The sequence below is a fragment of the Syngnathus leptorhynchus genome, chromosome 21 (assembly GCF_054491065.1).
Source record: "Syngnathus leptorhynchus isolate UIUO chromosome 21, UIUO_Slep, whole genome shotgun sequence".
Classification (NCBI taxonomy): domain Eukaryota; kingdom Metazoa; phylum Chordata; class Actinopteri; order Syngnathiformes; family Syngnathidae; genus Syngnathus; species Syngnathus leptorhynchus.
This window is the reverse complement of record NC_141215.1, coordinates 7096666-7123265: the sequence shown is the minus strand read 5'-3', so window position 1 is coordinate 7123265 and position 26600 is coordinate 7096666. Positions and strand designations below refer to the sequence as shown.

Genomic DNA, 26600 nt, shown 5'->3' with positions numbered 1-26600 from the left:
CCGGCAAAGATCCAAAACAGCAGAGGGCAGTTAAGTGTTCTTGCAAAATCATGTCAAAGTGAAACGCTTGAACAGACACAAAAACTGTGTATTTGGGTTAGCAAAGGGGATTCATCTTAAAAAACATCAAGACATTTTCTGCTGCTTGGTGTTAAGCCAGAGGATGCGAGGATGACATTACTGGAGGTGGAAAAAAAACAAAAGCAAACTAAACAGTTACACGCTCACAAGAGTGTCACGTCCAATACGCTGCTGCGCTCGCATCGCAACCCAACGTGTACACGCTGCTTTTCAGAAATCCGAGGAGGAAGCAAAAATGCACGAGAGAGACCCTTTACAGGTGAAGTCGACACGAGGCAAAAGAAAGCAAGTCGTCCGGCCCGGGTTCCGTTGGAGGCTCATCCTGAAACCTGGCCCCAAAAGCGCCTTCAAGTGCAAATTGCTCACGCTACTTTTGCACCGCACCGATGACGTTGCCGAGTTTGCTTCAAAAAGTCGCCCCGCCCCCCTTAAAAAACAAAACTAAACATAAAAAAAAAAAAAACACTGCATCCCCTCATCTCTTTTGTCGAGGCCTTGACTGTCCCTTTTGTGGAGGTCAGCCAGCCAGAAAGCGCGTGCGTCTCTTCCTCTTTTAATACTTTAGTTTGTCAAGAGCCAAAAAGAAAAAGGTTTGGATGCCCCGGCTGGCCGGCCGGCCGGTCGGCCGCCGCCGCCGCTTTGCTCTGTCTGTCCTCTCGGGGCCAGGGGCCAAGGGCTCTGTCCCGCCGCATCATCTTTGGAGGTCTCGCCCCCTTCCTTCCTACCTGCCGCCAGATGGACGGGTTCCCTCCAAATTTCTCCCTCCTTCGCTCTGTTGCTTGCTCAGTTGAGGACCGCTCAGCGTCTCCTGGAGACGGACGGAGGGGCAAAGACCGGATGAGACCGCGCCACCGCATTCCATTTCCCGGCCGTTTTGTCGGCCAACTCACCTTCCTCCAGTCTTGAAGATGAGGTCGGCGTTGGGGGCACCTTTGGGGTGCTGGTAGCGGGGCCGGCGCTCGCGGTTAGTGTTGGCCTGCGCCGGGCGCTGGGCCAGGGACTGCAGCATCTCTGCAACGCACAAAGGTCAGAGGGAGACGACCGGCACCCGGCCCGGCCCGGCCCGGCGTGGGCTGGTACCCTGGTAGTCCTCCTGCTCCTGGCGCTCGTTGATGTCCAGGGTGAGTTTCTTCATCCGCATGCGCTCCTCCTGCTCGGCCTGCTGCTGGTTGAAGTGGTTGGCGGCCAGGTGCGACGACAGCGGCACGTTCAGGATCTTGAACTGCGCGACACCAACGTTTGGAGGTCGTCATTGGTTTGCGAACTTTCCGCACTGTTGATTTGAAATCATTTGTGACTATATTTGTTCTTCAAAATTGACGGCTTGTCATGGGATTTAGAGAGTGGGCTGGCTGGCTGGCTGGCTGGCTGGCTGTTTGTAATGAAACAAAAGCAAATTGAAATGTCAACATGTGCTGAATGTGCGAGCGCAGCAGAACTAACCCGAGAGCCGGCATAAATGAATAGTGTGCGTGTTGTACATCGAGCAGGATGTTGTGTGCACTTTTCCAGCAATTTTCTTGGTTTCACGTGAAACTGCGGACACACCCTACAGAGCAGGAGGCGGCCAAGGCACACATTCCCCGGCTGAGGCTTGCCAGTGCAGGCACGCTCGCTCGCACACAGACAGACGCTGCCCACAGCTGGAGAATCAATATTATTGCTGCGTGAATGTCTTTTTGCCTGGGCCCATGTGTCCTCTCTCTGCTCACGTCTACGGTATTTATGTGGGCCCACACTACTTCGACTTCATCTTCATCCGGAAAGACTCGATTGACTGCGCATTTACGACGGTGGCGCTCACCTGCTGCTTGTTGCCCTTGCGCGTGAGCATGACGAACTGCATGGTGTCGGAGACGTCGGTCTCGGGCTCGGCGAGGCACGGCGGCTGGCCGGGGCCTCCCTTCCTCAGCTGGCTCTTCAGCTGCAGCGGAATGGCCACGTCCAGCTGGTGCACCTTCACCGTCTCGCTGCTCCGCTGCTGCGGGCCCAAATGGTTGCAATGACAAAGGAGACCGTGCGTGCGTGCGTGCGTGCGTGCATGCGTGCGTGCTGGCAGAGGTGGCACCGCACGTACCTGCAGGTTCTCCAGCATCATCTTGTCCAAGGCTTGGATGAAGTCCTCGTCCTCGGCGCACGCCATGTGCTTGAGTCCGCCGCCACGGATGGTCACCTCCTACCATTGCAAAGCACAAGTCAAGAGTCTGAAGTTAAGTAGAGCACGAGCGGCCGGCAGCGCTCACATTGTTCTCCTCGTCCGTCTCGTTTTCTTTGTTGGAGTCGGTCAGGTCGTCGGTGTTTTCCTCTTCCTCTTCCTCCCGCTCCTCCTCTTCATTGTCGGACGCCTCCTGCGGAGAGCGGCGGAAAACTGATGAGCCCGCCGCAAAGGAGGCCGAGAGAGAAGTGAAGTGCGGCCGGCGGACGCACATCCTCCTCGGGTTCGTTCATTTCGCTCTCGTTGCCCGACTGCTCCTCCGTCTCGGCGCCGCCCTCCTCGTCTTCGTCGTCCTCATCCTCGTCCGGGCCTTCGCTCATGGCGCTGGAGCGGCCGTCCTTCTCCATGGCCAGGCCTGTGGAGACCACACACAAAAGTCAAAGTCCGCTTTATTGTCAATTTCTTCACGTTAAGACACACAAAGAGATCGTGCGCCCGTCCGTTTTCGTCATCATTGTCAACATCACAAAATTCCATAAAGAGTATGAATTTGCAAAAGAGCCCATCTGAGCTGCCTTCTCCAGACCAAGCGGTTCTGAAGCGACCCGGCGGGCAAGGAATGTCTGTCCGAGCTTACACAAAAGCGCCAGTGTTCACCTTGGGGCCGCTCCATTACCCCACAGACGCACTGTAAACGTAGTATGAAAACATTTGCCCAAACTCACAAAAGTTCTGGAATTACACCCAAAGGCCAATACCCCGCATACTGTGTGAGGGCTGTCTTAAAAACGGCCAGCAAACCAACCTAAATCCCCCCCCCCCCCCTTTTTTTTGGGGGGGACATTCCACTCTCAAGGCGGGAGAAGGTGGCTGACACCTGAAATCCGGCAAACAAGGCTGGCATTCTCCTGGGCCGCGGAGGGACACGCAACTACACAAACATCCTCCCTCAGGCATTCGGTCTTCTCGGAGGGAGGGGCACCCGGAAGGGCGGAGCCTGGCGCAGTGATTGGGAGACAGAGAATGCTAACTTTCTTTCATTCATTCATGATCTCCATTGTTATCGCACCCGATGACTTTGTCGACAATGAGGCTCAACTGCACCCTCAGACGCAATTTGTTCAGGAATGCCGTTGGGCCAAAAAGAAAAGAGCAGCTCAACCAGTGAGACGAGATGTGAGCAAATAGCGCAGGCACGGTGTCGTTCCTCCATCCGATCGGGTCCTCACCTAGTTTGACGAGCACCTCTCTCTCCAAGTCCGCCACCTGCCTGCTGGCCTCCTCCAGGGACGCGCCGATCCTCATTTTGGGCCGCAGCAGCTCCAAAGTGTCGCTGATCATGTAGTCGATGTCGATGGGGAAGGGGTGCTCTTTGGTCCAGGCCTCCACGCTCTTCTTCCACCAAATGTAGCGCTGAATACGCACGCACGCACGCAAGCACGCATGCGTCAGGCCCGTTTGCCCATCACGCCGTCGCTCGGGTTCCTCACTCACCTGGAAGTAGATGAGGAAGCAGTCCAGCTTCTTCTTGCTGGAGCCCCGGTCAAAGTACTGGCCGCAGGTGTCGAGCAGCGTGCACACCAGGCGGATGCGGAAGAGGTGCTCGGGAGGGTCCAGCGAGCTGGGGCTGCCGTCCTGGTTGACGCCGAAGGAAATGAAGGAGAAGAGCGTGCGGAAGATGACGGCCGACTCCACCATACGGTAGTTGTACAGCTCGCCCAGGAACTTGGCGCTGCTGATGCGCCGCTGGTTGAACTTGGGCTGGTTGACCTGTGGGCCCGCAAAGCCGACACGTCAGCGCTCAGCTTTTGGTTGCTTCTCCTGCTTTTTACGCTTAAGGGTGGCGTACCTCCATGCCCAGGCGTATGTCCTCCAGCACGCCGTCCACCACGTGGATGCCCACGTCCTCCTGGTAGGCCACCAGGCCGGCCAGCAGGTTGGCCACGCAGTGGATGCTGTTGTACTTGACGTTCCAGATGTTGACCATGCAGCAGATCAGGTAGCTCTTCACCTCGGCGTCCTGCCAAGGCAGCTTGCGCATCTGCCTGAGCACCTTCTCGGTGGTGACCTTCGACAGGTCCTTGTAGAGCAGCTTGCGGATGTACTCCTGCAGCGGCGGCCGCTTTTTCTTCACCGTCTTCTCCACCGGCGGCGGGTTGCAGTAGTAGTAGGCGTTCTCCACCATGGTCACGTAGCGCGCGTCCAGATGCTGAGCCTGCTTTTTACGCATCATTTGCTCCTGGAGCCCACATCAATGACAGAGGAAACAAAGTCAACCCAAATCATGATCATAAAAGCAAGAAGACAGAGAAGAGTGGCTGACCAGCAGGACGCTCGTGCGCAGGTGAGAGTCGGGCGACCTGAAGAGGAAGCGGCCGCAGGTCTCCAGCAGGGTGCAGGCCATCTCCACGTGGTGATGCGTGAAGTCGGACAGCAGCATCTGGTGGTGTCACAAATGAACTTGTTGCCATAGAAGAGCTTTGCGTTCAACAATGACATGAATGATAAAAACGGTCTCGATACCGCCGGACCTGACTAGAAATTCCCTCAGAGACACACACGGACGGACGGACGGGACTTTGGCACCACTTTGTGGCATATGGGAACATCATAGAATAGACAACGGACAGACCCATCTAAGACAACAAAGACGTGGGCGGCCGGCCACCTTGAGACAATGAAGCGTGTCCGTCTTGGAGAACATCTTGAACTTGGCCAGCTCGCCGATAAACCTGACCGTTTTATTTTTGGTCTCGATGTTGATCTGATCCTTCTTGCGGACCTGGAAGATGAAGGGAACATTGTTCAAAGACAGAGACTCTCGGGAGGTGCGGCGAGGTCGCCAGCGCGGGGCCGTACGTGAAACCTGAAGTCTCCCTTCAGCATGGAGCAGAGGTCCTCGGCCACGTCCGACATGCAGGGATGAAGCGTGGCCACCAGGCGGGAATAAAAAGGCAGCAGATCCAACCTCTGCCGGGGCACGGTGAAGAGCGCTCGCACCAGCTTCCTCCTGTTGGATTTGGTGTTCATGTTCATGCAGAAGTCCATGGCGGCCTGCAGGGAGGGAACGCATCCCGCAGACGTTAGGCGCCGGCCGAGCTCTCTCCACGCGATTTGTGCTCACCTTGTCTATGAGGTCTCTGTTGACGCAGTTTGGCAGCTGCTGGATGAACGCGTCCACGATCAGCTTCAGGTGAGACCCCGTGCTGGCCTCCTCGTCCTCTTGCTCTAAAAATCATAGCCCGTGAGAAAGAGCGTTCCTACGCGAGAAAGGGAAGGTCCATCGGCGGGCGGTGTTCTTCACCCTGCTCGTCGATGAGCTTTTTGCTCAGCTCGTCACTCTCGGCCTCGTCGGCTCCTTCCGCTTCCAGAGGCTCCTCGGCGATGTCCAGCGCCTCCAGCTCTAGCTCCAGCTCCTCCGCGGTTACGGCGGCCTCCTTCGCCTCCCGGGCATCTGTCAAAGAAAAATGGAGATCAAAAAATAAAAGGTCACGACCCAAGTCAAACTTGAATTGCTCTGGCTGGGGTGCAAAAACAGTGTAGACATGATGTTTTGTTTTCTTCAATAAAGAAAACAAAATATGAGAGAATTGGGGGGTGCAACTGGCGTGATGGCATGTTAATTACAGTACAAACTGTCGTATTTGTGTTGGAAATAAGCAATTAAGGGGCGTGGCTTATTGAGTAACGTTAGGAAGTGGAGGTCGTTTCAAACGTACCTTTGGCTTCATCCTTGTCTTTGCTTTGTCCGCTGCCCTTGTCATTGTCCTTGAAGAGGATGGCGGGGACAAAGGCCTTCAGGTCCACCAGGTTCTCGTAGAAGTTGCGAGCATCTTCGTCCTCCCAGAGGCCGCCTTCCAGGTCGTAGTCTCCGGGCTTGCCGGGGGTGAAAATGTCGATGCCGGGTCCGTGTTCTGCGCAAGGAAGCCAAGTGAGACGGCGCCTGATTGAGGCTGGAGCGAAAGACGGCTTACCTTCCGGCACGATCTTGTCCTGAGGCAACTCTGGCATGTTTTCGTCCAGCAGGTCAGCCAGCGACTGAGTGTTGGCCAGCAGCTTCTGGTAGGACGTAGCAAACTCCTCGTACTGCTTGTGGCGGTCCTCGCTCAGCTCCCCTTTGGAATGCAAGATGCGCCTGAGGAGCACAGCGCACGTTAGCGCTCAGCGAGCGAGCGAGCGGACCGAGCGATCTTTGAAAAACAATAATGGGAAAGCCGGCCGAGGTCGACTCCAGCCAGGTAAAGCTCGGCGTGACCCGACCGACCTGTTCTGCCTCTCGATGTTCTGCAGCTCCCTGTGGTCCTTCTTGAGGTGCTTGGCGAGCGAGGTGAAGTACTCGCGCAGCAGGTTCTGGAAGGGCTGCTGCTTCTCCACGCTGATGATCTCGCTCGGGGGGAAGGCCAGGCCGTACTTGTCCGCAGCCATCTTGACTTTGCGGGGCAGCAGGCCGGCGACGTCGTCGCCGCAGTGCTTGCAGAAGCTGATCACCACCGACACGTGCGTGTGCGTCTCGCGGTCGGCGCCGATGATGTTCTTGAGCTGCTCGTAGATGAGCGACAGGCCCTCTTTGTCGGTGAAGAAGCCCACGATGGTGAGCTCGGCCAAGAAGCGCAGGTCGGTGCGCAGCTTGCTGACGTTGGGCGCCTTGTCCTCCTTGCGCGCCTCAAAGTGCTTCTTCCAGGCCTGCAGGAGCAGCGGGGCAAAGTCGCCGTAGCGCTGGTGGAAGAGCGAGCACAGGTGCACGGCGCAGCCCACGTCCGAGATCTTCAGCTTGGCCTCCACCACCGAGCCCACCGCCTCGCCGATGTACTTGCTGAGGTTGAGCGAGGCAAAGTCGTTGGAGAGCGAATCGCGCTGCTGCTCGGTGAGCGTGCGCAGCTTCTTGACGAAGGCCGTGTTCTTCTTCAGGCTGGAGTCCAGGCGGCTGAAGAAGGCCTCTTCCGGACGGCTCTCCTGGGCATTCTGGTTCCGGGCGCGCAGCTCCTTCCGGCAGTGGTGACGCTCCCAGGCCTCCTGGTGCAGCTGCTGACCTTCTTCCTGTTCCCTGGCGCAGGTTGAGATCAGACCAGACACTTCAAGTAGATTTACATGGCTGGGCAATATTGCAGGTCACAATAAGAACGGCTGACGGAGCGGCGGAAACTTTGAGCTTTTGCTCTCAGAGTACTTTGCCCATGTTTTTGTCTCTATCAAATAAACCAGTTTAAAAAAAACATCTGGTGGTAGCACATGCATGTGAAAATTGTGTTTTTGAAACGATGGACAAATTCTCTTTCACATACTTCAGGATAGCCGCTTCCTCCTCCCGTTGCTTTTTGGCCTCCTCCTCCTTCTGCTTCTGCTCCTCCTCCTCCTGCTGCTTCTTTGCCTCCTCCTCCTTCTGCTTCTGCTCTTCCTCTGCCTTTTGTTTCTCCTCTTCTTTCTTTTTCCGCTCCTTCTCCTCTTTCTTCTTCTTCTCCTCCTCCTGTCGCTTCCTTTTCTCGTCTTTGCCGCCGTCCTTTTTGCCGCTCATCTTGGCCTCGTCTTTTGTTTTGTCCCGCGTTGCTGACGCTTTCCTCTCCGCATCTCTGTCCTTCTCTTTGTCCTTGCTGCTGGTGGAACAAACGTCTTTCTCATCCATGTTTACTGAGCGCTTGCGTTCAGCGGGCATTCTGACAAAAGCAGGCAACAAAGAGTTATTATTCAATTCTTGTATGAAACCAATTATAATTCCGAGAGCAAAATGGGAAATCACAAGAGATAACTCTCTTCGTTTTAAATACAAATGGAAAAGTTACAAATATGTATGTGACAAAAAATGTCCGAGTAATCCTAATCATATCCTGCTACATACACTAGCGTAGCGAGTGTAACGTTGTAATCTAAATTGTAACCCAAGTGAACTCATCTGACCGCGCCAAATTAAAACACATTAGCAGTACAGTTATGTGAATTAATGGGGGAAAGCAATGATTAAAGTGACCGCAAACAAACAAAATGTCAAAACACGAGTCGCCGTTAGCCACTTAGCTTAGCTTAGCTCCATGGCAGGCACCTTTTTTTCTCTCTCAAACAAGACACTGTTGCAAAAAAAATATATATATATATATATCTTACAAATCCGTTGTTAATGAGAAAGACGAACGTGGAGTTCTCATACTTCATGTCATTTGTAAAGACTTTTTCCACAAAACTAACTTGCATTGCTAACACTTTAGGCTAGGCCACTCTGATGGACGCCAAGCAAAAGATGTAAACAAAGCAATCTGACGAACATCGGGCGCTTATTGGTGAGTTACTTCACATGTTAACGCACAACAAAATACATTTAACTTAGTTTTACAGAACGGGAGATCGTAAATGTACGTTGAGCATGTTGAAAATGAGATTTTTACCTGTTAGTGGGAGGAAAACAAACATCGGTCACTGACGTTTGATTTCCGTGTGACATAAGGACCCCTGTGTAGCGTAAACATTTCGCCTGACTATAAACAAAGTTAATTTTTTTCTCACATTTTTTTACACATTCAACATACAGCGGATACTTTAACCCTTTTTTGTTCTATATGCCGCCATTATTTTATTTCATTATCATTTATACGACGTTTCTCAATTTTAACAGGCGACTCTACTCTGTCCTCATCGAGCTGGTATATCGTCACATAACAGATATCAAAAGACAGCTTCAAAGCAAACATTTGCCATAACTTGGTGTTCATTTTGAACTACTGTGAAATGATTTACTAAACAAATTGCTTAAGACGTTACAGCTAGTGTGACGTCATTACAAAGCTGGTCCACAATAAAATGACATACCGACATCATAGTTGAGTTTTTCTATCATCACATGTCATGGAAGACAAACGTGACACTTTGAGCAGGCCCTTAAAGTGTAGAGCAGTTATTCCCACCCAGATAGCGTGCCTTGAGCAGAATGATCCAGTACCCCTGAATCTTTGTTCGCCTATCTGTGCATGGGTCATATTGTGACTGTACAAAAACAAAAAATCCACATGAGCCAAGGCACATTGTTGCTTTCATAAAATTCCCAAATGCTTTTACAGTAGAGTGAAGAAAGAGCTTGCTCCCATAGCTGCAAACACAGGTTGATTGTACCTTCTGTCATCCGGTGGAAGCGCATGTAATTGTTCAACCCGTCACTATATTTCACTGACATGGATAAGACAAGTAAGGAGATCATGTTTTTGTGTAAATAACGCATCATTTTGGCCACTTTTTCAGGTGTGTGTGTGTGTGTGTGTGTGTGTACCACGGGAGAAATGCCACATATCGGGATCTGAGTCTTTACTTACAAAAACACATCATAAAATAAAGATTCATATTTAAAAAAACATCCCTTATCGTATCCCCCGTCACGGCCTCTGAGCCAGGCGACTTTTTCCCTCCTCTTGTTCGGCCAGCTTGATGTGAGTGTACGACAAGATTCCCACCAGAGTACAAAGGATCCCCAAAGCCTGCGAGGGACCCACACGGTCAGTCGGCGGCAAGCAAATGCAGTGCTATTTCATTTGTTCAAAACACTCCTTCGTTTGTCTTTTCTTGAATCAGTCAAGGAATGATTCCAAAACACTTACCTGGTTGAGTGACAGAGGGTCTTGGAAGAGCACGTATCCTCCTATGAGGGTGATGCAGAATTTAAAATGGCCAAACATGTTGTAGCTGGAAAGTTTGGAGTCAAGGGAAACCGGAGAGGACATACTAATTCCGAGTGACACCGATTCTCTTTATTCGTCGAGCAAATCTAGTCGAGCGCCGTAGAAACCCAATGTGGCAAATATTTCGTCTCATCTCAAGCACAACTCGGACACGTCCGAACAAGAAGGATACGTAACAGCCGAGGTGTTTCCGATAATCCAGTAGATGGACAGGTTGACCAGGAACGCCACCACCCCGGAGAATAACACAGTCATCTGGAAAACAAGAGCCCAACGAGGCCCAAGTTCAATGCGGAGCCCTGAGGAGGTCAGACATTGCCCCCCCCCCTGCCTGCCCTCAAGCCAACCAGAGCGGGGAGGGACCACGGTCCAAATATTCCTCCGTCGCCCGTGAGCGGCTCAAAGAAGGGGATGATGGTCATCAGGAAGCCCGACGATAGGGGAGCCTGGTAGTACAGAAGCTGCATGGAGTTGACTTGGAGCTCGTGCTGTTTTGTTCCCACCCACTAAAAGACACACAAGCAGGCATAGCGTCAGGAAAGACTCAAGTGAGTAGAGATAGTAGCTTCAAAAACGGAAAGAAACCACTCACCACTTGGTAGAGTGATGTCACCAGAACACCCAAGGTGGCAAAAATGGTCCCCAGCATGTTGAAGCGCACGTCGTAGTACGAGTTCAACGTCACACCAATGGTTATCGGGATCTGCCGAGGATATCAAAACAAAAGAGACACTCCGAATGGCTTCCTCGACAAACACGGATTTTTGATTCCACGCAGAAAAAGAGCTGACCAGCGTGAGCTTAATCTTGTTGGAGAAGCTCTTCTTGTAGTAGGCCGTCTGGATGAGGATGATGACGGGCGTGGTCATGGCCTTGGCCAGCTGGTACGTGCCGATGGAGTTGTTCTGTAGCGACAGGTTGGTGAAGGCCACGAAGCCGCAGAAGCTCAGCGCCAGCCACACGATCTTGCGCAGCGGCAGGCTCTTGGGGGAGAAAACGTCCATCTTCTGGCACGCAAACAAGCCCAGCCAGGTGACGGCAAAGTGCACCAGGGTGAGCGTCATGTTGGGGAAGCCGTAGCGCACGTAGATCCACTTGTTGACGAACACGATGCAGATGGACGACAGCAGGTTGGTCAGCAGGCCGGCCGCGATGTGCCGCCGGTTGGCCGACGGGGCCACCAGCTTCTTGGCATCCATGACGCGCTTGAGGTTTGGCCACGACACGCTCAAACTGCACGCAAACAATGAGAAGGGGGAATTCTTTGCCATTCTCCAAAACTCAATTCCACCACGCAAACAATTAGAAGGGGGAATTCTAATGATCTGATCTGACACACGTTTTTTTCAGTATTTATTATTGTCTGGCAGCTAAGCCGCTCTGGTTCATAAATTTGCACATCTGACTGCGATGTCAATGTCTCTCATCAGCCACAAACCTAAAAGAAAAAAACTCTTGGAAGCAATGAAGTGACCTCAAGCAAGTTAAATGTTAAGTCAATGACCCAAGATCCTGCCACGCAACCAGGTTTTTTTATTTTTTTTCGGCGGGGGGTGATCTTACCTGGGAACTTCATCTGAAGGCTTCTGCTCCACTGCTCATCAGTGGACCAAACGTAATGAAAGTTTCACGTCTTTTTTCCCGTGTCGCTGAAACCCAAAAGCCCTGATCCAGCTCCAAACCACTGGGAACTTTTGAATCAGTCTAGCTCGACTCCCGAGCTCACGGAAAGTTGGACCTTGGGGACCAGATTTCAATTTGGACAAGAAAGACTGCTCTGTCTCCCATTTCCGGGTTTGTCTTCTTCGCTCAGTGATTAATGGTTGTTGGCAAATAACGTTAAGGTACATTACCGCTGCCTAGCGGTATAAAGGGGGAATTGGTTGCAGCACAGTACGTAGTACATCAATTCCGTTTTCATTTTTGACGCGCTCTAGATGAGTAAGGTAGTTATTAGTGGGTTCTTTTTTTTTTTTTACATGATTTCATCTTGTCCATTTTCCTTGCATTATTTTTTCCTACTTCAAAGTTGTCATAGATAGGCTCCAGCACGCCAAAGCGGTTCAGAAAATGGATGGAAGTTGTTATATTTGTAGAGAGAGAAAAAAAGTACACAGCCCAAACCGACACATCCAAACAAGTACAAGTACAAACCTTTATTATTATGATGATTATTATAATGATCAATACTTATTATTTTTATGAAATTTATCAAACGATCATAGTGTTCACAAAGCCACAATAAGACTTTCTTTGTTACTTCCTGTCTGTCTGTCAAGACCTTTGTGGAGAAAACAAAAGTTGATTAAAAAAAAAAATAATAATAAAAAATACCGTTTTATCCACCGACCAAACTGTTTGTCTAAAGAAGAGCAACTTTCATGGTACAGTGACGTGGAAGGGACTCCCGGGGATGTGGGCGTCGCCCCACTTGACCATGAGGATGTAGTTTCCTGCTTCTTTCACTGTGTACGTCACATTGTACATCCTGTGGCCCGCGTGTTTCACGTAGACCTCCTCGCACGGGGCCCTGGGACCGTGGACCCCCACCATTAACATGTTGCTTCCTGAAAACACATCAAAGACCATCAAGCGCTACTGCTCATGGAAAAGACGTTCAAAAATGTGTCTACTAGAGTCTGAAAATCAACCCAAAGTGCACTCTTGGTGTGCTCCAATGATTTGGTGCCCCTCGAGTTCCACAGGGCTCATTTCAAGGGCCTCTTCTTTTTTGCCTATCTCGTGAAACTCTTTTAGGACAATAGAGCACTCAAAGATTGAGGCAAAAAGGATCATCGGGATACAATTAGTAGCATCGGGACCAGACACTCACCTGCTTTGCTGCAATCCACCATGAAGGAGTTCTTCTGGCCCACAAAGGCTTTGGACAGGCCGGCCCCCCTGGAGACCACCTCGCTGGCATCTGAGGAGAATTTGGGCAAGGAAGCAAAAGCCCCGGCCATTCCAGACGACTTGGTGACGGTTTCCACCAGAACAGACGAGGTCTCGTGAAGACCGGGACCTCCGCATAAGCTCGGGCCTGAGGATGCAAACGACACAATGAGGACAATTGGAGTGAAGTGGTGTGAAGATGTCTGGCCTACCAGCGACTTTGGCCTTGAAGGGACTGCCAACAATATGCTTGGCTCCCGCATACTTGACGGAGATCAGGTAGCTCCCGGGAGCCATGGGGGTGTAGGACACCAGGTAGCCTTCTGCACATTCCTGGCAGCTCATCTGGACTTTGGAGGGTCCGTCAATGGTCACAGACAGAGCTCCATCGCCGGCGTTAGACGTGTTCACCGTGAACTCTGACGCCACCCCTACAAGAGACGCACCGCACCAAGCAGACTCCAGTGGGACAGGCTTTTAAGCCAAGTGATGAGTCGACTCACCCGTGGTCCCGCTTTCCAGGCCCGACCCGGAAGCCGACACCTTGCTGGGGTCTCCCGTCTGACCGGGCTCCCCCACGCGAATCTTGAAAGGGCTTCCGGGCACGTGGCTGCCACCGAAGCGGACCTCAATGGAGTGGACGCCGTTCTCTTTGGGTACGAAGCTAATGGCGTACTGATCTGCAGAGAGAGACACGCTCATTTTTGGGATCGGAACAGATTCTACAGGCACGGTCAGACTTCTTACCGCCATCCAGCTGGCTGATCAAACATTCCTCCGTGGCTCCGGAAGGCGCATTCATTTTGGCGTCAATGACACCGCGAGCTCCGTTCAGCCGCACTGCGAACGAGGCTTCTTGGTTCACCTTCAGTCCGGAGTCCTGGAGGAAAGACACCGGCCCCGCGCTAAAGACCGTCGTCTTGCAAACAACGTGGGCCGAGATGCTTCCGAGTGGCACAAAAGTTGGGCTTTGCCTCCAGCTGGGCTGGGCTGAACCGGAAAATGCCGATCCAAACTACGGATCCCACCTGAAGGCTGGTGATGGTGAGGCGGCGGGCGCCGTCAGACAAGCTGGCCACGGCGACCGTGAAGGGGGAGTCCGGGACATGCTCGTCGTTGAACTTGATGGAGACCTCGTAGTCTCCTGGCGGGAGAGAAGCAGATGAGCGACTCGGGAAGATTTGTGCTCGCGGCCGGCTCTCACCTGGCTCCTGGACCACGTAGGAGACACCGCAGGAACCGTCCTTGCGGTCCTCAAAGGCAATTTCGGCCTTGCTGGGCCCCTCCACCGCAATGGAGAGCCCGCCCGCTCCCGCCTCCCTGGTCCAGATGCTGAACTCGGCCGGAACGCCGGCCACGGCTCGCTCTAGCCCCGTGCCGCCCGCCCGCACCTTGTGGGCCCCGCCCTCTCCCAGAGGCCCCACGGTGAACTGGAAGGGGCTCCCGGGAACGTGTTGGCCACGGTATTTGACGTCCACGACGTGCGCGCCCATCTCCTGCGGTACGAAGCGGACGCTGTACGTGCTGTCCTCGCCGCGGATGATCTCGGCCTCCTCGCACTTGCCGCCCGGACTCGTCACCTGAGCCGCCATCTCCTGGTGCTCGCCTGAGGGAGGGAAACCTCAGAGGACCGGGCGGAGGCCGTGTTGGGGTTGAAGAAGCGACCCCCACGTACCGTCATGCGGTGGAGACTTTCCGCCAAAGCCGCTCAGACTCTCCCGCCCCACGAAGTCTCCAAAGACGTCCCGAAAGGGGTCTCCGACCTGCGTGCTCTCCTCCACGCGGACCTCTCGCTTGGTCTCGCCGCCACGCGTCTTGCTGATCTCGGTGCGTTCGGTGCGCGTGTACGTGTGGCTGCTACGCGTGAAGGTGCGCGTCACCCGCTCCTGCGCCGAAACCATCTGGAACCAATTGCCTGCGGATCACAGGCGAGAGCAGCCAGATAGGATGTGATAGTGTCGAGTCGAAACAATAAAAGAGCACCTGGGATCTTCAGGTTGAGATCACAAGTGCCTCCCACGGTGGCGATGGCGGGTGCCTGGCGCTTCCTGGTGATGGTCTCCTTCATCCTGCCCTCGCCAAACACTTTGACGGTGAAAGGACTTCCTGTGGCCGCCGAAGCACACGACTCATCAAAAACAGAGCGCGGCGCCGAAGCACACGACTCATCAAAAACAGAGCACGCCGCCGCCGCCGCCGCCGCCGCCGCCGCCGCCGCCGCCGCGGCTCCCGAGCTCAAACGCGCACCGGAGACGTGCTGGTCGGCAAACTTGATGTTGATGATGTAGTTGCCAGGCTCGCTGGGACAGTAAGTGACGCGACACGTGCCGTCCTCCACGTCCTCGCAGTTGATGTCCACCTTGCTGGGACCCTCGATGGACAGACCGAGACCGCCGTAACCTGCGGCGAGGTACGCATCCGCTTAGCCGCCGTTGCGGGCGCCAAGCGGGCGCATCTCAACACACCGGCGGTCCTGGTGTCGACGATGAAGTGGGCCACCTCCGAGGTGCGGCCCTCCAGCAGCCCCGCCCCGAACACTTTCACCTTGCCGGCATCGCCGATCTCCGACTGCGCCACCGTGATCTTAAAGGGGCTGTTGGTCACGTGCGCGCCGCCCTTCTTCACGCTCACCACGTGCTCGCCGACTTCCTTTGGCGTGAAGGAGATGCCTGCAGAAAGCAAGTCTTTGATGAGTGGAGGTTGTCGGCTAATGAGTGGAGGTTTTCGCCGCCGTTGCACCAATGTGTCTGTTGGGAAGTCTCTTGAGCAGGCACGCCTCTCGGCTTCCCGACGGTGCTCGAATGGTCGCCGTCAGACTGGCCAGGTCCGTCTCCATGATCCTCAAGGAGACGTCTGTCGCCGTGCCGACGTTGAGCTGAGACGTGGCGTGAGGGTCATCGCCTGGACACAGCCACTCTCGAGCTTCAGAAGCGGGCCAAAGAGGCGCCCCCGCGCGTACCTACCGGTGATCTTGGCGCCAAACGGGCTGCCGGCAATGTGCTTGTCGTCAAACTTGACAATGATGACGTAGTCGCCGGGCACGGTGGGCAAGTAGGACACGGCGCAGGTGCCGTCTTTGTTGTCCTTGCAGCTGATCTCGGCTTTGGACGGTCCTTCCACTGCCAGCGACAAACCGCCTGCGGAAGTCCGACGACACTTCTTCATCCGCGTCGAATAAAGGTTTGGCCGCCGTCTTACCTTCTCCGGCGTCCTTGGTGGCGATGGTGAAGGTCGCCGGTGAGCCGACCACGCCGTGGCTCAAGCCGGGGCCGTACGCCGTCACGTGACCGCTATTAATGGCATCCACGAAGAACTGAAGCGGACTTCCTGCGGGGACGAGTGGGGGATTTCTTTCTTTCTCCTTTCAAGTTGTTGTCTGATCGACTGCTTCTGAGCGAGCTACCTGGGATGTGCTGGCCGTTGTACTTGATGTCCATCTCGTGCAGGCCCCGCTCAATCGGCGAGTACTTGACGGTGACGGTGCCGTCTTTGTTGTCTGCGATGTGCGGGCGGGCCGTGCGACCGGACGACATTCGCACTTCACCTGCGCGACACGGCGTCAGCGCCGTTCCGCTCGCCGGAGAGTCTCAAAGCGGGCTCACCCGTGATTTCTCCCGTCTGGACGGTGAAGGGAATGACCAAGCAGAAGGGCCGGAGAGCGGCCTCCGTCCCGTCGGCGGGGACGCTCGGGTCGTCGGTCGCCTGGAGGGGCGGAGTCAAACAACTGTGGACATCTGGTCGGCACAATGGAGCCACTTTAGCGGCCGGCCAGTCATGCACAAGAGAGGCGCGGCTTGTTAGTAAGAAGCTCCTCACCGCTTGCCTGATGGGAAGAAGACAAGCCTTATAACAACAGAGGTGAGGTTGTTCAAGAGGAAGCTGCTTCCAAAGGTGGGTGAGTGAGTGAGTGAGTGAGCGAGCGAGCGAGCGAGCGAGCGAGCGAGCGAGCGAGCGAGTGAGTGAGTGAGTGAGTGAGTGAGCGAGCGAGCGACCGAGCGAGCGAGCGAGCACGCCTGCCGCAGGCAGGATGGTGAGCTCACCAGTACGTGGAAGGGACTGTTGGGAATGTGCTCTCCTCCAAAGCGGATGGTGATGACGTACTTCCCGGGTTGGGGCGCCGTGTAGTAAATGTCAAATGTGCCGTCTGCATTTTCCACCACGTCCACGTCCAGTTCTGCCCCGTCGGGTGTGGACACCTTACAGGTGACCTTGCCTTTGCCGGCAGCCTTGGCATCCACCGTGATCACCGTCTCCTCTCCGATGTGGATGGCGGGACCCACGCCGGACCCTGGCACACGGGCGCAGATCAACAACTCTCGGACACGGCTCAGAATGACGAGCAAGCTCGGCCGCGAGCTAGCGCCGTCTTGACAACGCAAGAGGGAACGCTCACCTGGTCCGTGTCCTCCGATTGACACTAGAAGAAAAGGAGATGCCTCTTAGGACCAAAAAGGAATAAAGGACAGGGAACGGGAGGAAGGGCCCGCCTGACCTGTGACTAGACACTTGCTGGCATCGCCGCTGGGCGCAGCGTGGATGCGGTACGGCGAGTAGGGTATCTGGTCGCCGCCATACTTGATGGTGATGGTGTAGCGGCCCGCCGCGTCCGGGACGTAGGACACCGTGTAGGTCCCGTCGCGGTTGTCCCTGATGTTGGCCTTCTTGGGCTTGGCCTCGGGATCCTGAAGACACGTCCGAGGGGTCAGAAAAATCAAAGTGTGTGTTTGTGTGTGTGTGTGCGCTTCCCACCACAGGTCTGCAAACTGCCCAAACATTCAAGCTTTTGTCTGCTGCTCAGAGCGAGAAAATAACAACCAGAAGTGGAGAACAGCCAAAAGGGGGAAGAAGGCCACTTTGCTTTGCTCCTAAAGTCAAGCAGTTCTCAGCACTCCCGTTTGAGACCAGTGGTGGCAGCAAGGTGAAGAAGATTACGTTACGTTGAAGACAAATGGAGAAAGTTAGCTGAAGGCAGACAGGATGAGATGGTGGAAGGCAAAGGAACGGTGCTCTTGCCCTTACACAGGCTCTCTTAAAAATGGAGAACGGGATGGTTCTCTTGGCTATAAGAGATTCCCAGACATGCGTGTGCCAGTCCTGCACAAAGACGGCAGCCTGGTGCTCGCAGCCGTCAGGAGCCTGCAGCCGGCGGCACAGGAGGTCACACCGACAGGGTCATTGCTCGCGTGCGGATGCTCGGCGCCGCCTCCGCCGCTCACCAGGATCTGAACCGTCAGCAGTCCCTCGCCGGCATCTCTGGCGTCGATGGTGAACTCCACTGGGAGACTGGCGGGAACGCCGGATGAATTCAGACCGGGACCGCTGGCCCGGACCTTGCTGGCATCGTGAGCCGGCAGGGTCTTGATCTTGAATGGACTGAAAGGTTTCCACAATCATGGATCAAGTGGTGACCGACGCGAGCGTTCCTCACCTTTGAGGAACCTCCTGCTGGGCGTATTTGACGCAGATAGTGTGGGCGCCGTCGCTGCTGGGGGTGTAATTGACCGTGTGCGTCCCGTCACCGTTGTCCAAAACGCCGACGGGCTCGGTGGCACCTGCGCGAGCCACGAGCTCATCTTCAAGACACGATTACCAAACTCAACTCCACATTCATTCGTCACCTGTCGGCCCAAAGATCTGGACCTCCAAGGGGGCTACGCCGGCCTTGCTGCTGTCGACTGTAAAGGTCTGAAAGACATGAGCACGGACGGCGCTTCCAAGCCCGGGTCCGGAGCAGCGCACTTTGCTGGGGTCCACCACCTCTCGCGCTGGGACTCGAAATGGACTTCCTGAAATGAGGCGCGGTGAGTTCAGTTCTCTTCAAAGAAGCGGGCGGTCGGTCGGTCGGTCTGACGGCGGCACCTGGAATGGGAAGCCCCCCAAAGGTGATGTTGACGTCATAGTCTCCACAAGTGAAGGGAATGTACTCCACGCTACAGCTGCCATCTTTGTTGTCCTTGCAGGACATCTTCGCCTCCGACGGACCCTCGATGGCCAGGCCCAGACCCCCGGTGCCGGCACCCCTGAAGAAGACGGACACGTAAAGAGTTGGACATCGTGTGTACTTTGCGAAAGCTCGGAGTCTGCTTACCTGGTCTCCACCGTAAAAGGGTTGCGATTGTTCACCAAAGCCTCTTCCAGGCCCGGCCCGTAGGCTCGGACTCGACTGGGATCGCAACCCTCGCTCACGGACACCCTGAACGGACTATTTGGGAGGGGATCGCCGTCCAACATCACCTCGATGACGTGCCAACCTGCCCAGACGTTTGCGTTCCATTCGGAATAGGAGTCCAATGAGCGGGAGAATTTGTCACTGACCGTCCTCGAAAGGCGTGTACTCCACGCCGTACGTGCCGTCGGCCTTGTCCGTCACGTAGGCGTCTGTGCTGGCGCCCGACGGATTCGAAATGTAGGCTTTGACATGGCCGCCGCCGGCGCTCCGGTAAATACTTCTGACATCCACCGTGAAGTGTGTGGTGACTTCTCTCAGGACTCCTAGTCAGCAGGAAGGAGAACAGGGACAAGAAGACAAAAAAAAGGTCCGCTTCAAAAGTCGGCGAGAATTGGCACTCTCTCTCTCTCTCTCTCTCACCCCTGGCTTCCACGCCGGGTCCGTAAACCTTGACGCCGCTGAGGTCAAGGGCCGCGTCCACTTGCAGACGTGCGGGAAACTTTGGCACCAGGTGTCCTCCGTACTTGATGGTGAGGGTGTGCACGCCGTGAGACTGCGGGATGTAGGTGATTGAGTAGGTTCCGTCCCGGTTGTTCTCCACGTGAACTTCAGCTTTGGAGCCCGACTGGGAAACGATCTCCACGGTGAGCTCCGCCTCTCCGGCTTGAGAGCAGTCCACCAGGAAGGAGCCGGCCTCGTGGGCTTTCCCCCGCTCCAAAGCGGGCCCGCGGGCCGTCACCCTGCTGGGGTCGAAGGCCGGGCGGACGGCGGCCTTGAAGGGGGAGCCCGGGACGTGCTGCTCGGCAAACAGGATGTTGATGTTGTACTCGCCCGGCTCGGTGGGCAAGTAGGACACGGAGCAGGAGCCGTCGCCGTTGTCCTGGCATTCGATCTTGGCCTCGCAGGGACCCTCCACCGTCAGGCCTAAACCGCCGCTGCCCGCTCCCTTTGTATCGATGGCAAAGGGGGCCGCTTTGCCCACCAGGCCTGCCTCCAGACCTGGACCGTAGGCTCGCACCTGCGAGAGAGAGCAGCAAAGGCAGGTAGGCAGGCAGGCAGGCTCCTGCTGCGACCCACACGAGCGACATCTTCCAAAAGAGGAGGAGGAGGAGGAGGAGGAGGAGGAGGAGGAGGAGGAGGAGGAGGAGGAGGAGGAGGAGGAGGAGAAACTCACCTTGGAGGGATCGGGGGCTAAGATGGCCTCCACCGACAACGGACCTCCCGGGACGGGGTTTTCGTCGTAGCTGATTTCCACCGTGTACAGCCCCTCTTCCGACGGAGTGTAGCTGACCGAATGAATGTGCTCGCCCGCAGCGGACTCCAGCTTGTACGGAACGGCTCGGCGAGACGGCGAAACGATCTTCACGTCCACTCGGCCCCGGCCGCCGGCACCCGAAGTACCGATGCTGAACTCCTGATCTTTTCCGACCTCCGCCTCTGATCGACACAAAAGACGTGATTTGACACTGCGGCGGCAAAGCGCTACCTTTGTCTACAAAACGCTTTACTGACTGTTCTCCAGGCCGTGAACTCGGACCTTGCTGAGATCCAGAGGTGGAGCCACTTTGACGTGAAAGGGACTTTTGGGAATGGCGTCCCCCCCGTGGAGGACAGCGATGGCCAAAGTTCCCTGGAGGACGACGACAACAAGGCGACAGACACGTTCGCAGCGCCGGCGCCGGCCAAACTCACCTGCTCGTTGGCGGTGTAGCGGACCGTATACGAGTAGTCGTGGTTGTCGATGATCTCAAAGTCTGGCGCTTGATCGGCGCCTCCAAAGTGGACCTCGGGCTGAGCTTTGCCAGCTCCTTTGGCGTAGATGGTGAAGTGCGTCGGCTTTCCCGCTTCGACGCCTTGGCCGGAAGAACGCATCCGAGCGGTCAACGCTAGCGTTCCGGAAAAACATCAATATTCCTCAAGTGCCCTTCATATTAGCTGACCCAATTTGTTGAGTCCGGGTCCTTCTGCTTTGACTTTGGCAGCATCGTGAGAAGGATCCACTTTGATCCTGAAGGGGCTGATTGGAATTTCCTGGTTCGACAAGGAAAGAGGTCATTTCAGTTGCTAAGGTGCTTTCTTTTTGTTACCCTTTTGGCCATCTCACCTGGTCGGCAAACAGCACCATGACGGTGTAGCGGCCCGGGGCCGGCGGCGTGTACTTGACCGTGAACGTGTCGTTGTCGTTCTTGATGATGTCGAAGTCGATGCCGGCCTCGGCGGGCCCGACCGCACCCGGTGCGCACTTGATGCCGATGCTGACGTCCCCTGGTGGGAGGGAGCGGCGAGCTCAGCCGAGACCCGGAAGAAAGGACGATGAAGCGGCGGCGGCGGCGGCTCACCTTGTCCCGCCTCGCCGCAGTCCACGGTGAAGTAGGTGGGCTCGGTGGCCTTCAGTCCGCTTCTCTCTACGCCGGGACCCAAAACCTTCACCTTGTGCGGATGGCTGCCCTCTCCGATGCTCACCTGCTCACAAACACATGGTACCGGTGCGTGCGCTCAGGAGGTCCGAAAACTTTACAATTCCCTTTCTTGGAGGCGACGACGTTACCCTGAAGGGACTGTTTGGAACGTTGACCTCAGCCCACGTCACGACGACGGTGTGCTTGATGGGTTTGGTGGGGGTGTAAGCGCACAAGAAGCTCTGGTCGCCATTGTCCCTGATCTCGACATCGATGGGGCAACCTTCAGCGTCCTGCGGGGGCAAAGTTCAATTGCAATTTCAATGGCAATTCTCCTTCCGGGCCAAGGCTTCAACGGAGCAAGTCCTCACCTGAGCGTAGAGCCTCAACTGGCCTCTGCCGGCTCCTCCGACATCGACGGTGAAATCGGCCGGTTTGTTGACGATGCAGCCGACAGGTTCCAGGCCCGGTCCATAACACCTCACCTGGGGAAGAGCCAACGGTGGCTTGAGCCGCCCGAAACCTCGGCGGAACGGAGGCCGCCGGCCGGTGGCTGTCTGTCACCTTTTCTGGGTGAAGGTCCACGGCGGCGGGCAGGACGTGCGCTACGAAGGGGCTGTCCTTCACGTCCTCGTCGTCACAAATGACATGGACGGCGTAGTCGCCGGGCTCGCTGGGCCAGTACCTGACGTCGCAAGAGCCGTCGCCTTTGTCATCGCACTCGATCTTGGCTTGAGACGGTCCCTCGATGGAGAAGCCTGAACCCAAAAAAGAACGCGTCTTTCTCACTCAGCCATCCATGCCTTCCTTCTTCCTCTTGGCCAGGCTGAGGTATGAGGACGTACCTAGCGTCCCCACCTCTGTCCCGATGGCCTCCACCACAAAGTCGGCGCTCTTTCCCACCATACCCGTCTCCAGACCGGGACCCCAGGCCCGCACCTTCTGAGGGCCCGCCTCCTCGCTCACGTAGACTTCAAAGGGACTGAGGGCGCCGACACAAAGAATTTGAAAAAGAGTCCACACATTGTTGTTGGCGACCCGCCGGCGATGGATCCACCTGCGCGGGATGCTGTGACCCCCCCAGGTGATGGTGATGATGTAACTTCCTGTCGCCACAGGGTAGTAGTTACACTCGAAGCGGCCGCCGTCCACCTCCGCCGCCTTGGCGGGCTCCTCCGCTCCCTCTACAGTGAGCAAGTGCAGTGCTTAATGGCAGCCAAGCCAAGCCTTCAGAGAGGTGATTGCGGAGCCAAGGTTCTCACTCGGTCCTTTCACCGCTACCCGGAGCTCGCCGGTTCCAGCGCCTCGGGTGTCCACTTTGAAGTCAGCAACTTCCTTCGCCCTCAGACCTTTGGGCTGCAGACCTCGGCCAGACGCCCTGCAGGCGTTCGGGTTGCAGGCTGCGTGGACCGACCATTGAGAAAGGGAAGGGGGAGGCGGTCAGATCAGATCAAATCTGTTTGTTAGTCATGATAAAGAGAAGAAATCAAAGAATCCAGAGAAAGCAAACAGCATGAGCCGCCAGATGGGAGATGTTGCCGAGAGGCGTGCGGCGCAGCATTCCGCACGCAAACGCGCTCGCTGGCGAAGAGGGAGAAGCCGCTCGGGCCAATGTGGGCGGAGCAGACGGGCGCCAGTCGCGAGCCCGAGGCCTGCCTCTACTAACTTGTTCGCCTGGGTTTTGGTGGCGTTGGAGGTGGGGCTCTCCTCGGGGGGGTGCATACTGACTGAGGTACAATCTGAACCGGAGACCCTGCAGGCACCGGGGGCGACACGCTCCGTGGAACTGACAAAGGGAGGAGCAAGTGTCACGCGTCCGAGGCTTACGATGGGACGTCAGTCCGCCAGTCAAATAGTATGTCCGTCCGAGTCACGTGATCAAGAGTCGAACGTCTTCTGGGTTCAAAGGCGTACCTTGGCCAATAAGGACGGAGAAGGGGCTGCTGGGAATCTGCTGTCCAGCAAAAGTGACATAGACTGTGTGCGGTCCCTCCACAACGGGTACATAGGTGCATCGGAAGATGCTGTCGCCTTTGTTCTCCAGAACCACTTCCACCGTGTCCCTGCGACCATTTGAATCCACGATGGTCACGCCCACGTCACCGGCGCCGGCGCCTAATGGCGGGCACACATTAAGGGGGCCATATGCAAGGAAGCACAGGCAGAGGTATTAGGGGAACAGCTATGGCAACCTGCTATGTAGATGTCAAAGTAGGTAGGCTTGCTGGCCACGTTGCCCACGTGCTGCAGCCCCGGGCCGCGGGCCTGCACTCGGCTCGGGTCCCCCATGGCTTTGGAGACGTGGACCGTGAAGGGGCTGCGGTCGATGTCCTGGCCCGCAAACAGAACCTTTACCTGGGATGGGATAGAAGGAAGCAAGTTAGCAGCTGGATGGATGGATGGATGGATGGATGGATGGATGGATGGATGGATGGATGGATGGATGGATGGATGGATGGAGGCCTGGTGGAATTACTTGATGGAGCCCCTCCACTTTGGGCAAGTAGACTACTGAGTAGGTTCGCTTCTTGTCGTTGTTTGGGATCACTCGGGCCTGAAAGAAAGATGTTGTCCACGCTGATTTCCCTTGAAGCGAGTCGGTCGCTCTGCTGTGCCCACCTCCTCTGTGTGCCCTTCCGAATCCTCCACGTAAACCAAAACCTCGCCCAGCCCGGCCTCCACCGTTTCCACCAGAAAGTCTGCCGGTTTGAGAACCACGTTCCCGTGAGGTTCAATGCCTGTGGCCGGGAGGGAGGGAGGGAGGGAGGAGAGACATTTTGCTTTCCTTTTCATCCTGTTTGGAGTCGCAGTGCCTCATTTTCTCACGGTCCTAGAAAGCTCTGTCTCGCTTTGGAGTTCTTTTGTACTGCCCACCTGGCCCAAAGGCTTTTGCCCTCTTGGGATGCAGAGTTTTTGCCCTCAAGGGGGCACCTGGCTTCAGTTTGGCTTTGGGAAACTGCGACAGGTAGGTCATCACAGAGTGCTCGTCCACGTTGGGGTCCACGATTTCCTCTGGCGCGATGACCTGTGCGGAAGGCCACATTGGAAAATGTGGAGGAAAAAGACACACGGAACAACAACACGGAAGGTTACCTGAGGCACGCCCAACCAGTCGTCCGCCTGTTGCATGGCCTCTCTGGCGTTCTCCACCGGCTGACTCGGATCCCAGGTTTCCCAGTCTGGGCAGAGGCCTAAAGAGCAGCCGATGCTTTGAAGGAGCAGCAAACATCTACTTCCTGTCCCTGTGTCAGCGTCTTACCTGGGGCACAGTTGTCCACCAGAGCTCCCAGGGCCTTGCCATCCCTCCAGTCGCGGTGAAAGTTGGTGATCGGCACTTGGGGCACCTTATTCTGGATCCAGCCCAGAAGACGTTGCTTGGGCGTCAGCTTCTTGGCGTCCTCGTCGTCCTCATCCTCCCACATGGGCATGGAGATGGAGTAGTGCAGGATTAGCGTCCAGATCAGACCTAGGATCAGCTTCAGATTCCCGTCCACGATGGCTTTGGAGTCTGGGGAGCGTCATTAGAAGAACGGGGTGTCAGTAAACAGCAAGTGCCGGCGTGCCTCTGATGACAAGACGGCGAGCGGATTGGAACGCCTCACTTCCTGTTGCCTTTTTTTTTCCGCTCCATTGCGAAGCTAAAGAATTCTTCTTCTTCAAAAGACCGCTTTGTTCCACATCAGCTCGGGTTACCCACGGCAACAGGCCGATCACGCGTGATGTCGGAGGCAAAGTGTTCCGCGAGCAGGATGTGGGACAAATGAGCACACAGGGAAACTATTTGTTAGGCTTGTTGGCACCCCGCTGACCCCCGCAAGACAGACTCATCATTTCACTGCCACAGCGAGGCCCAGACCCACTTTTGACTCTGAACAAGCATCAGCCCGTGACCCAAGTCGCGGAGCGTAACTTCACAGGTCAAAGGTCAGTGGCGTGAGCAGAGAATAGCGTGACGGTCCTGGCATCATTGGGCCATTCAACTATTGGTTGGTATGATTAGACAGCCACCTGTCGGCTATAAAACCACAGCTGACGCTAAAGTGCGGTAAAGTGTTCTCAGTTGTTTCAAAAGACCAAGTGAAGACGCCGTGGGGCGTGTGGTTGCCCAGACCTTCTAAGAATTCCCTCATTAACCACCGAGTGTTATTATTTGGCCCTTAGGGTGGATCTCGAGGAGAAGAAGTCGATACTCCATGGACTTGAGAAAGAAAACCATATTGCGATGGTTGCGGCACATGCTAGATAGCTAGCGTAAAGCTTAAAAGAGTGGCTGGCGTGCTTCTATTTTGGGTCGGACGGACGGCAGAACTCAGCTGTCGCCGTGTCAATCAGGACGCCCCCAAAAAACAGAGGCCCCTCCTCCCTGTTAGGGAGTCAGCTTAGGTTTTGAAAGACATTTTTAACATGCCGTCAGCCCTCCTTGACGTTCGTTCGTTCACTCACCGATGGACACCAGGCGGATGTGTTGTCGCTCCAGGAACTCCAGCGCTACCGACACGTTCTCCAGCTTCATCTGGCGGAAATTAGGCCTGGCGTGGTACTTGCGGTACATGTTCTTTTGGCTCAGGACCTCCAGTAGCGCGATGAGCTTCAGGCCATCCGCCAGGTCCTTCTGCAGGTCCAACATGCGCTTGTGGACGCACTTGAGATGCTCGTTGCACCACCTGGTGAACGTGTTCTGCTGGATCTTCTTCCAGGGAGCGTCTTCGGCCAGGTCCTTCTCCGTGGCCGGCATCTCCTCGGCTTCGCCCTCGTCTTCCGCTTCCCCGTCCGGCGCCAAGTCGTGGAGGTGCCGCTGTGGCATCATGGTGGTGCCGGCGGTCGGCCGCCCGAACGGCGCGCCAAATCAGCGCTAAAGTGGCACGGGGTGAGCTTCCGCCGTGAAGGGAGGGAGGGAGGGAGCGAGCGAGCGTGCGCCTCCGTGTGCAGGACTCCCTGGAATGTTTCTGTCTGACCATAATAACGCGCAGCCTGATCGCCAGCCGCCAGCCCATTGGACGGGGGTGGGGGGAACCCAGTGGGTGGGGCTGGCCCCCTTCTATTTTTAGAGTTCATGCTCGGGGGGGGGACACGCTCTGTGAGTTGCGATGTCATCGGCTGACATTTTCTTCCACTTTGGTCGACTCGTGATCAGGCTGCAATCTTCAGAGCCGAGGATGTTGTCTGTCAGAAAGCGGCGACCACTCCAGGCTGAACCCCGGCCCTCATCCAAATTCAGCTGAGCTCCACCCAAACTCACCCACCTCAAC

General features: G+C 55.7%; 3 protein-coding genes across 7 annotated transcripts; all 3 read right to left on the bottom strand.

Moving 5' to 3' along the window:
• Nucleotides 1-67: 67 nt before the first annotated feature.
• Nucleotides 68-9024, bottom strand: upf2 (UPF2 regulator of nonsense mediated mRNA decay). 2 transcript variants are annotated; one of them, XM_085901814.1, is made up of 20 exons: nt 8611-9024; nt 7519-7887; nt 6501-7280; nt 6211-6371; nt 5956-6150; nt 5541-5690; nt 5361-5464; nt 5096-5290; nt 4905-5018; nt 4560-4676; nt 4086-4475; nt 3731-4006; nt 3466-3649; nt 2509-2651; nt 2325-2429; nt 2159-2257; nt 1886-2059; nt 1162-1303; nt 972-1092; nt 68-889 (listed from the first exon to the last, which is right to left on the bottom strand). In XM_085901814.1, exons 1-20 carry the CDS (start codon nt 8664-8666, stop codon nt 880-882), a joined length of 3885 nt encoding a protein of 1294 aa, XP_085757940.1. In that variant the 5' UTR covers nt 8667-9024; the 3' UTR covers nt 68-879. The 2 variants fall into 2 exon arrangements, with proteins under 2 accessions (XP_085757940.1, XP_085757939.1); XM_085901813.1 differs by having other exon boundaries at nt 1886-2062; nt 8611-9023.
• A 481-nt stretch (nt 9025-9505) lies between these two features.
• On the bottom strand, nt 9506-11712 carry slc35e3 (solute carrier family 35 member E3). Its single transcript, XM_085901822.1, has 7 exons — nt 11455-11712; nt 10683-11124; nt 10484-10594; nt 10239-10397; nt 10064-10146; nt 9811-9895; nt 9506-9690 (listed from the first exon to the last, which is right to left on the bottom strand). The coding sequence occupies exons 2-7, from the start codon at nt 11088-11090 to the stop codon at nt 9589-9591; spliced, it is 948 nt and encodes a 315-aa protein (XP_085757948.1). The 5' UTR covers nt 11091-11124; nt 11455-11712; the 3' UTR covers nt 9506-9588.
• Nucleotides 11713-12070: 358 nt separating this feature from the next.
• Nucleotides 12071-26520, bottom strand: LOC147040507 (filamin-C-like). Of its 4 annotated transcripts, XM_085902034.1 has the most exons (48): nt 25795-26520; nt 24611-24859; nt 24445-24542; nt 24226-24376; nt 23971-24089; nt 23828-23905; nt 23544-23706; nt 23266-23466; nt 23018-23137; nt 22614-22751; nt 22409-22535; nt 22197-22333; nt 21916-22109; nt 21723-21836; nt 21501-21644; nt 21292-21415; nt 21057-21217; nt 20893-20983; nt 20645-20805; nt 20465-20582; nt 20127-20389; nt 19373-19970; nt 19099-19275; nt 18872-19034; nt 18643-18803; nt 18402-18569; nt 18212-18335; nt 18000-18156; nt 17803-17919; nt 17276-17465; nt 17177-17200; nt 16824-17071; nt 16386-16485; nt 16187-16327; nt 15982-16110; nt 15747-15920; nt 15523-15684; nt 15249-15452; nt 15031-15183; nt 14767-14889; nt 14459-14698; nt 13988-14389; nt 13812-13927; nt 13531-13663; nt 13287-13463; nt 12996-13214; nt 12725-12931; nt 12071-12458 (listed from the first exon to the last, which is right to left on the bottom strand). In XM_085902034.1, exons 1-48 carry the CDS (start codon nt 26156-26158, stop codon nt 12271-12273), a joined length of 8310 nt encoding a protein of 2769 aa, XP_085758160.1. In that variant the 5' UTR covers nt 26159-26520; the 3' UTR covers nt 12071-12270. The 4 variants fall into 4 exon arrangements, with proteins under 4 accessions (XP_085758160.1, XP_085758158.1, XP_085758161.1 ...); XM_085902032.1 differs by lacking the exon at nt 17803-17919; XM_085902035.1 differs by lacking the exons at nt 17803-17919; nt 23018-23137 and adding an exon at nt 16638-16662 and having other exon boundaries at nt 16386-16517; nt 16776-17071.
• Nucleotides 26521-26600: the final 80 nt, after the last annotated feature.

Excerpts from the sequence above, each read along its gene's own strand:
- slc35e3 (XM_085901822.1), bottom strand. The coding sequence starts at position 11,090 with ATGGATGCCAAGAAGCTGGTGGCCCCGTCGGCCAACCGGCGGCACATC. Across the intron at positions 10,595-10,682 it reads ACAAGATTAAGCTCACGCTG|ATCCCGATAACCATTGGTGT; the intron begins GTCAGCTCTTTT and ends TATCCTCGGCAG. Across the intron at positions 9,691-9,810 it reads ACCCTCTGTCACTCAACCAG|GCTTTGGGGATCCTTTGTAC; the intron begins GTAAGTGTTTTG and ends GGTCCCTCGCAG.
- LOC147040507 (XM_085902034.1), bottom strand. The coding sequence starts at position 26,158 with ATGATGCCACAGCGGCACCTCCACGACTTGGCGCCGGACGGGGAAGCG. Across the intron at positions 17,920-17,999 it reads TGCTGACGGTTCAGATCCTG|GCTCCTGACGGCTGCGAGCA; the intron begins GTGAGCGGCGGA and ends CGCCGGCTGCAG. Across the intron at positions 15,685-15,746 it reads GTTTGGCGCCAAGATCACCG|GCGATGACCCTCACGCCACG; the intron begins GTAGGTACGCGC and ends GGCTGTGTCCAG.
- upf2 (XM_085901813.1), bottom strand. The coding sequence starts at position 8,666 with ATGTCACACGGAAATCAAACGTCAGTGACCGATGTTTGTTTTCCTCCC. Across the intron at positions 6,372-6,500 it reads AACATCGAGAGGCAGAACAG|GCGCATCTTGCATTCCAAAG; the intron begins GTCGGTCGGGTC and ends TGTGCTCCTCAG. Across the intron at positions 4,476-4,559 it reads TGCGCACGAGCGTCCTGCTG|GAGCAAATGATGCGTAAAAA; the intron begins GTCAGCCACTCT and ends TGTGGGCTCCAG.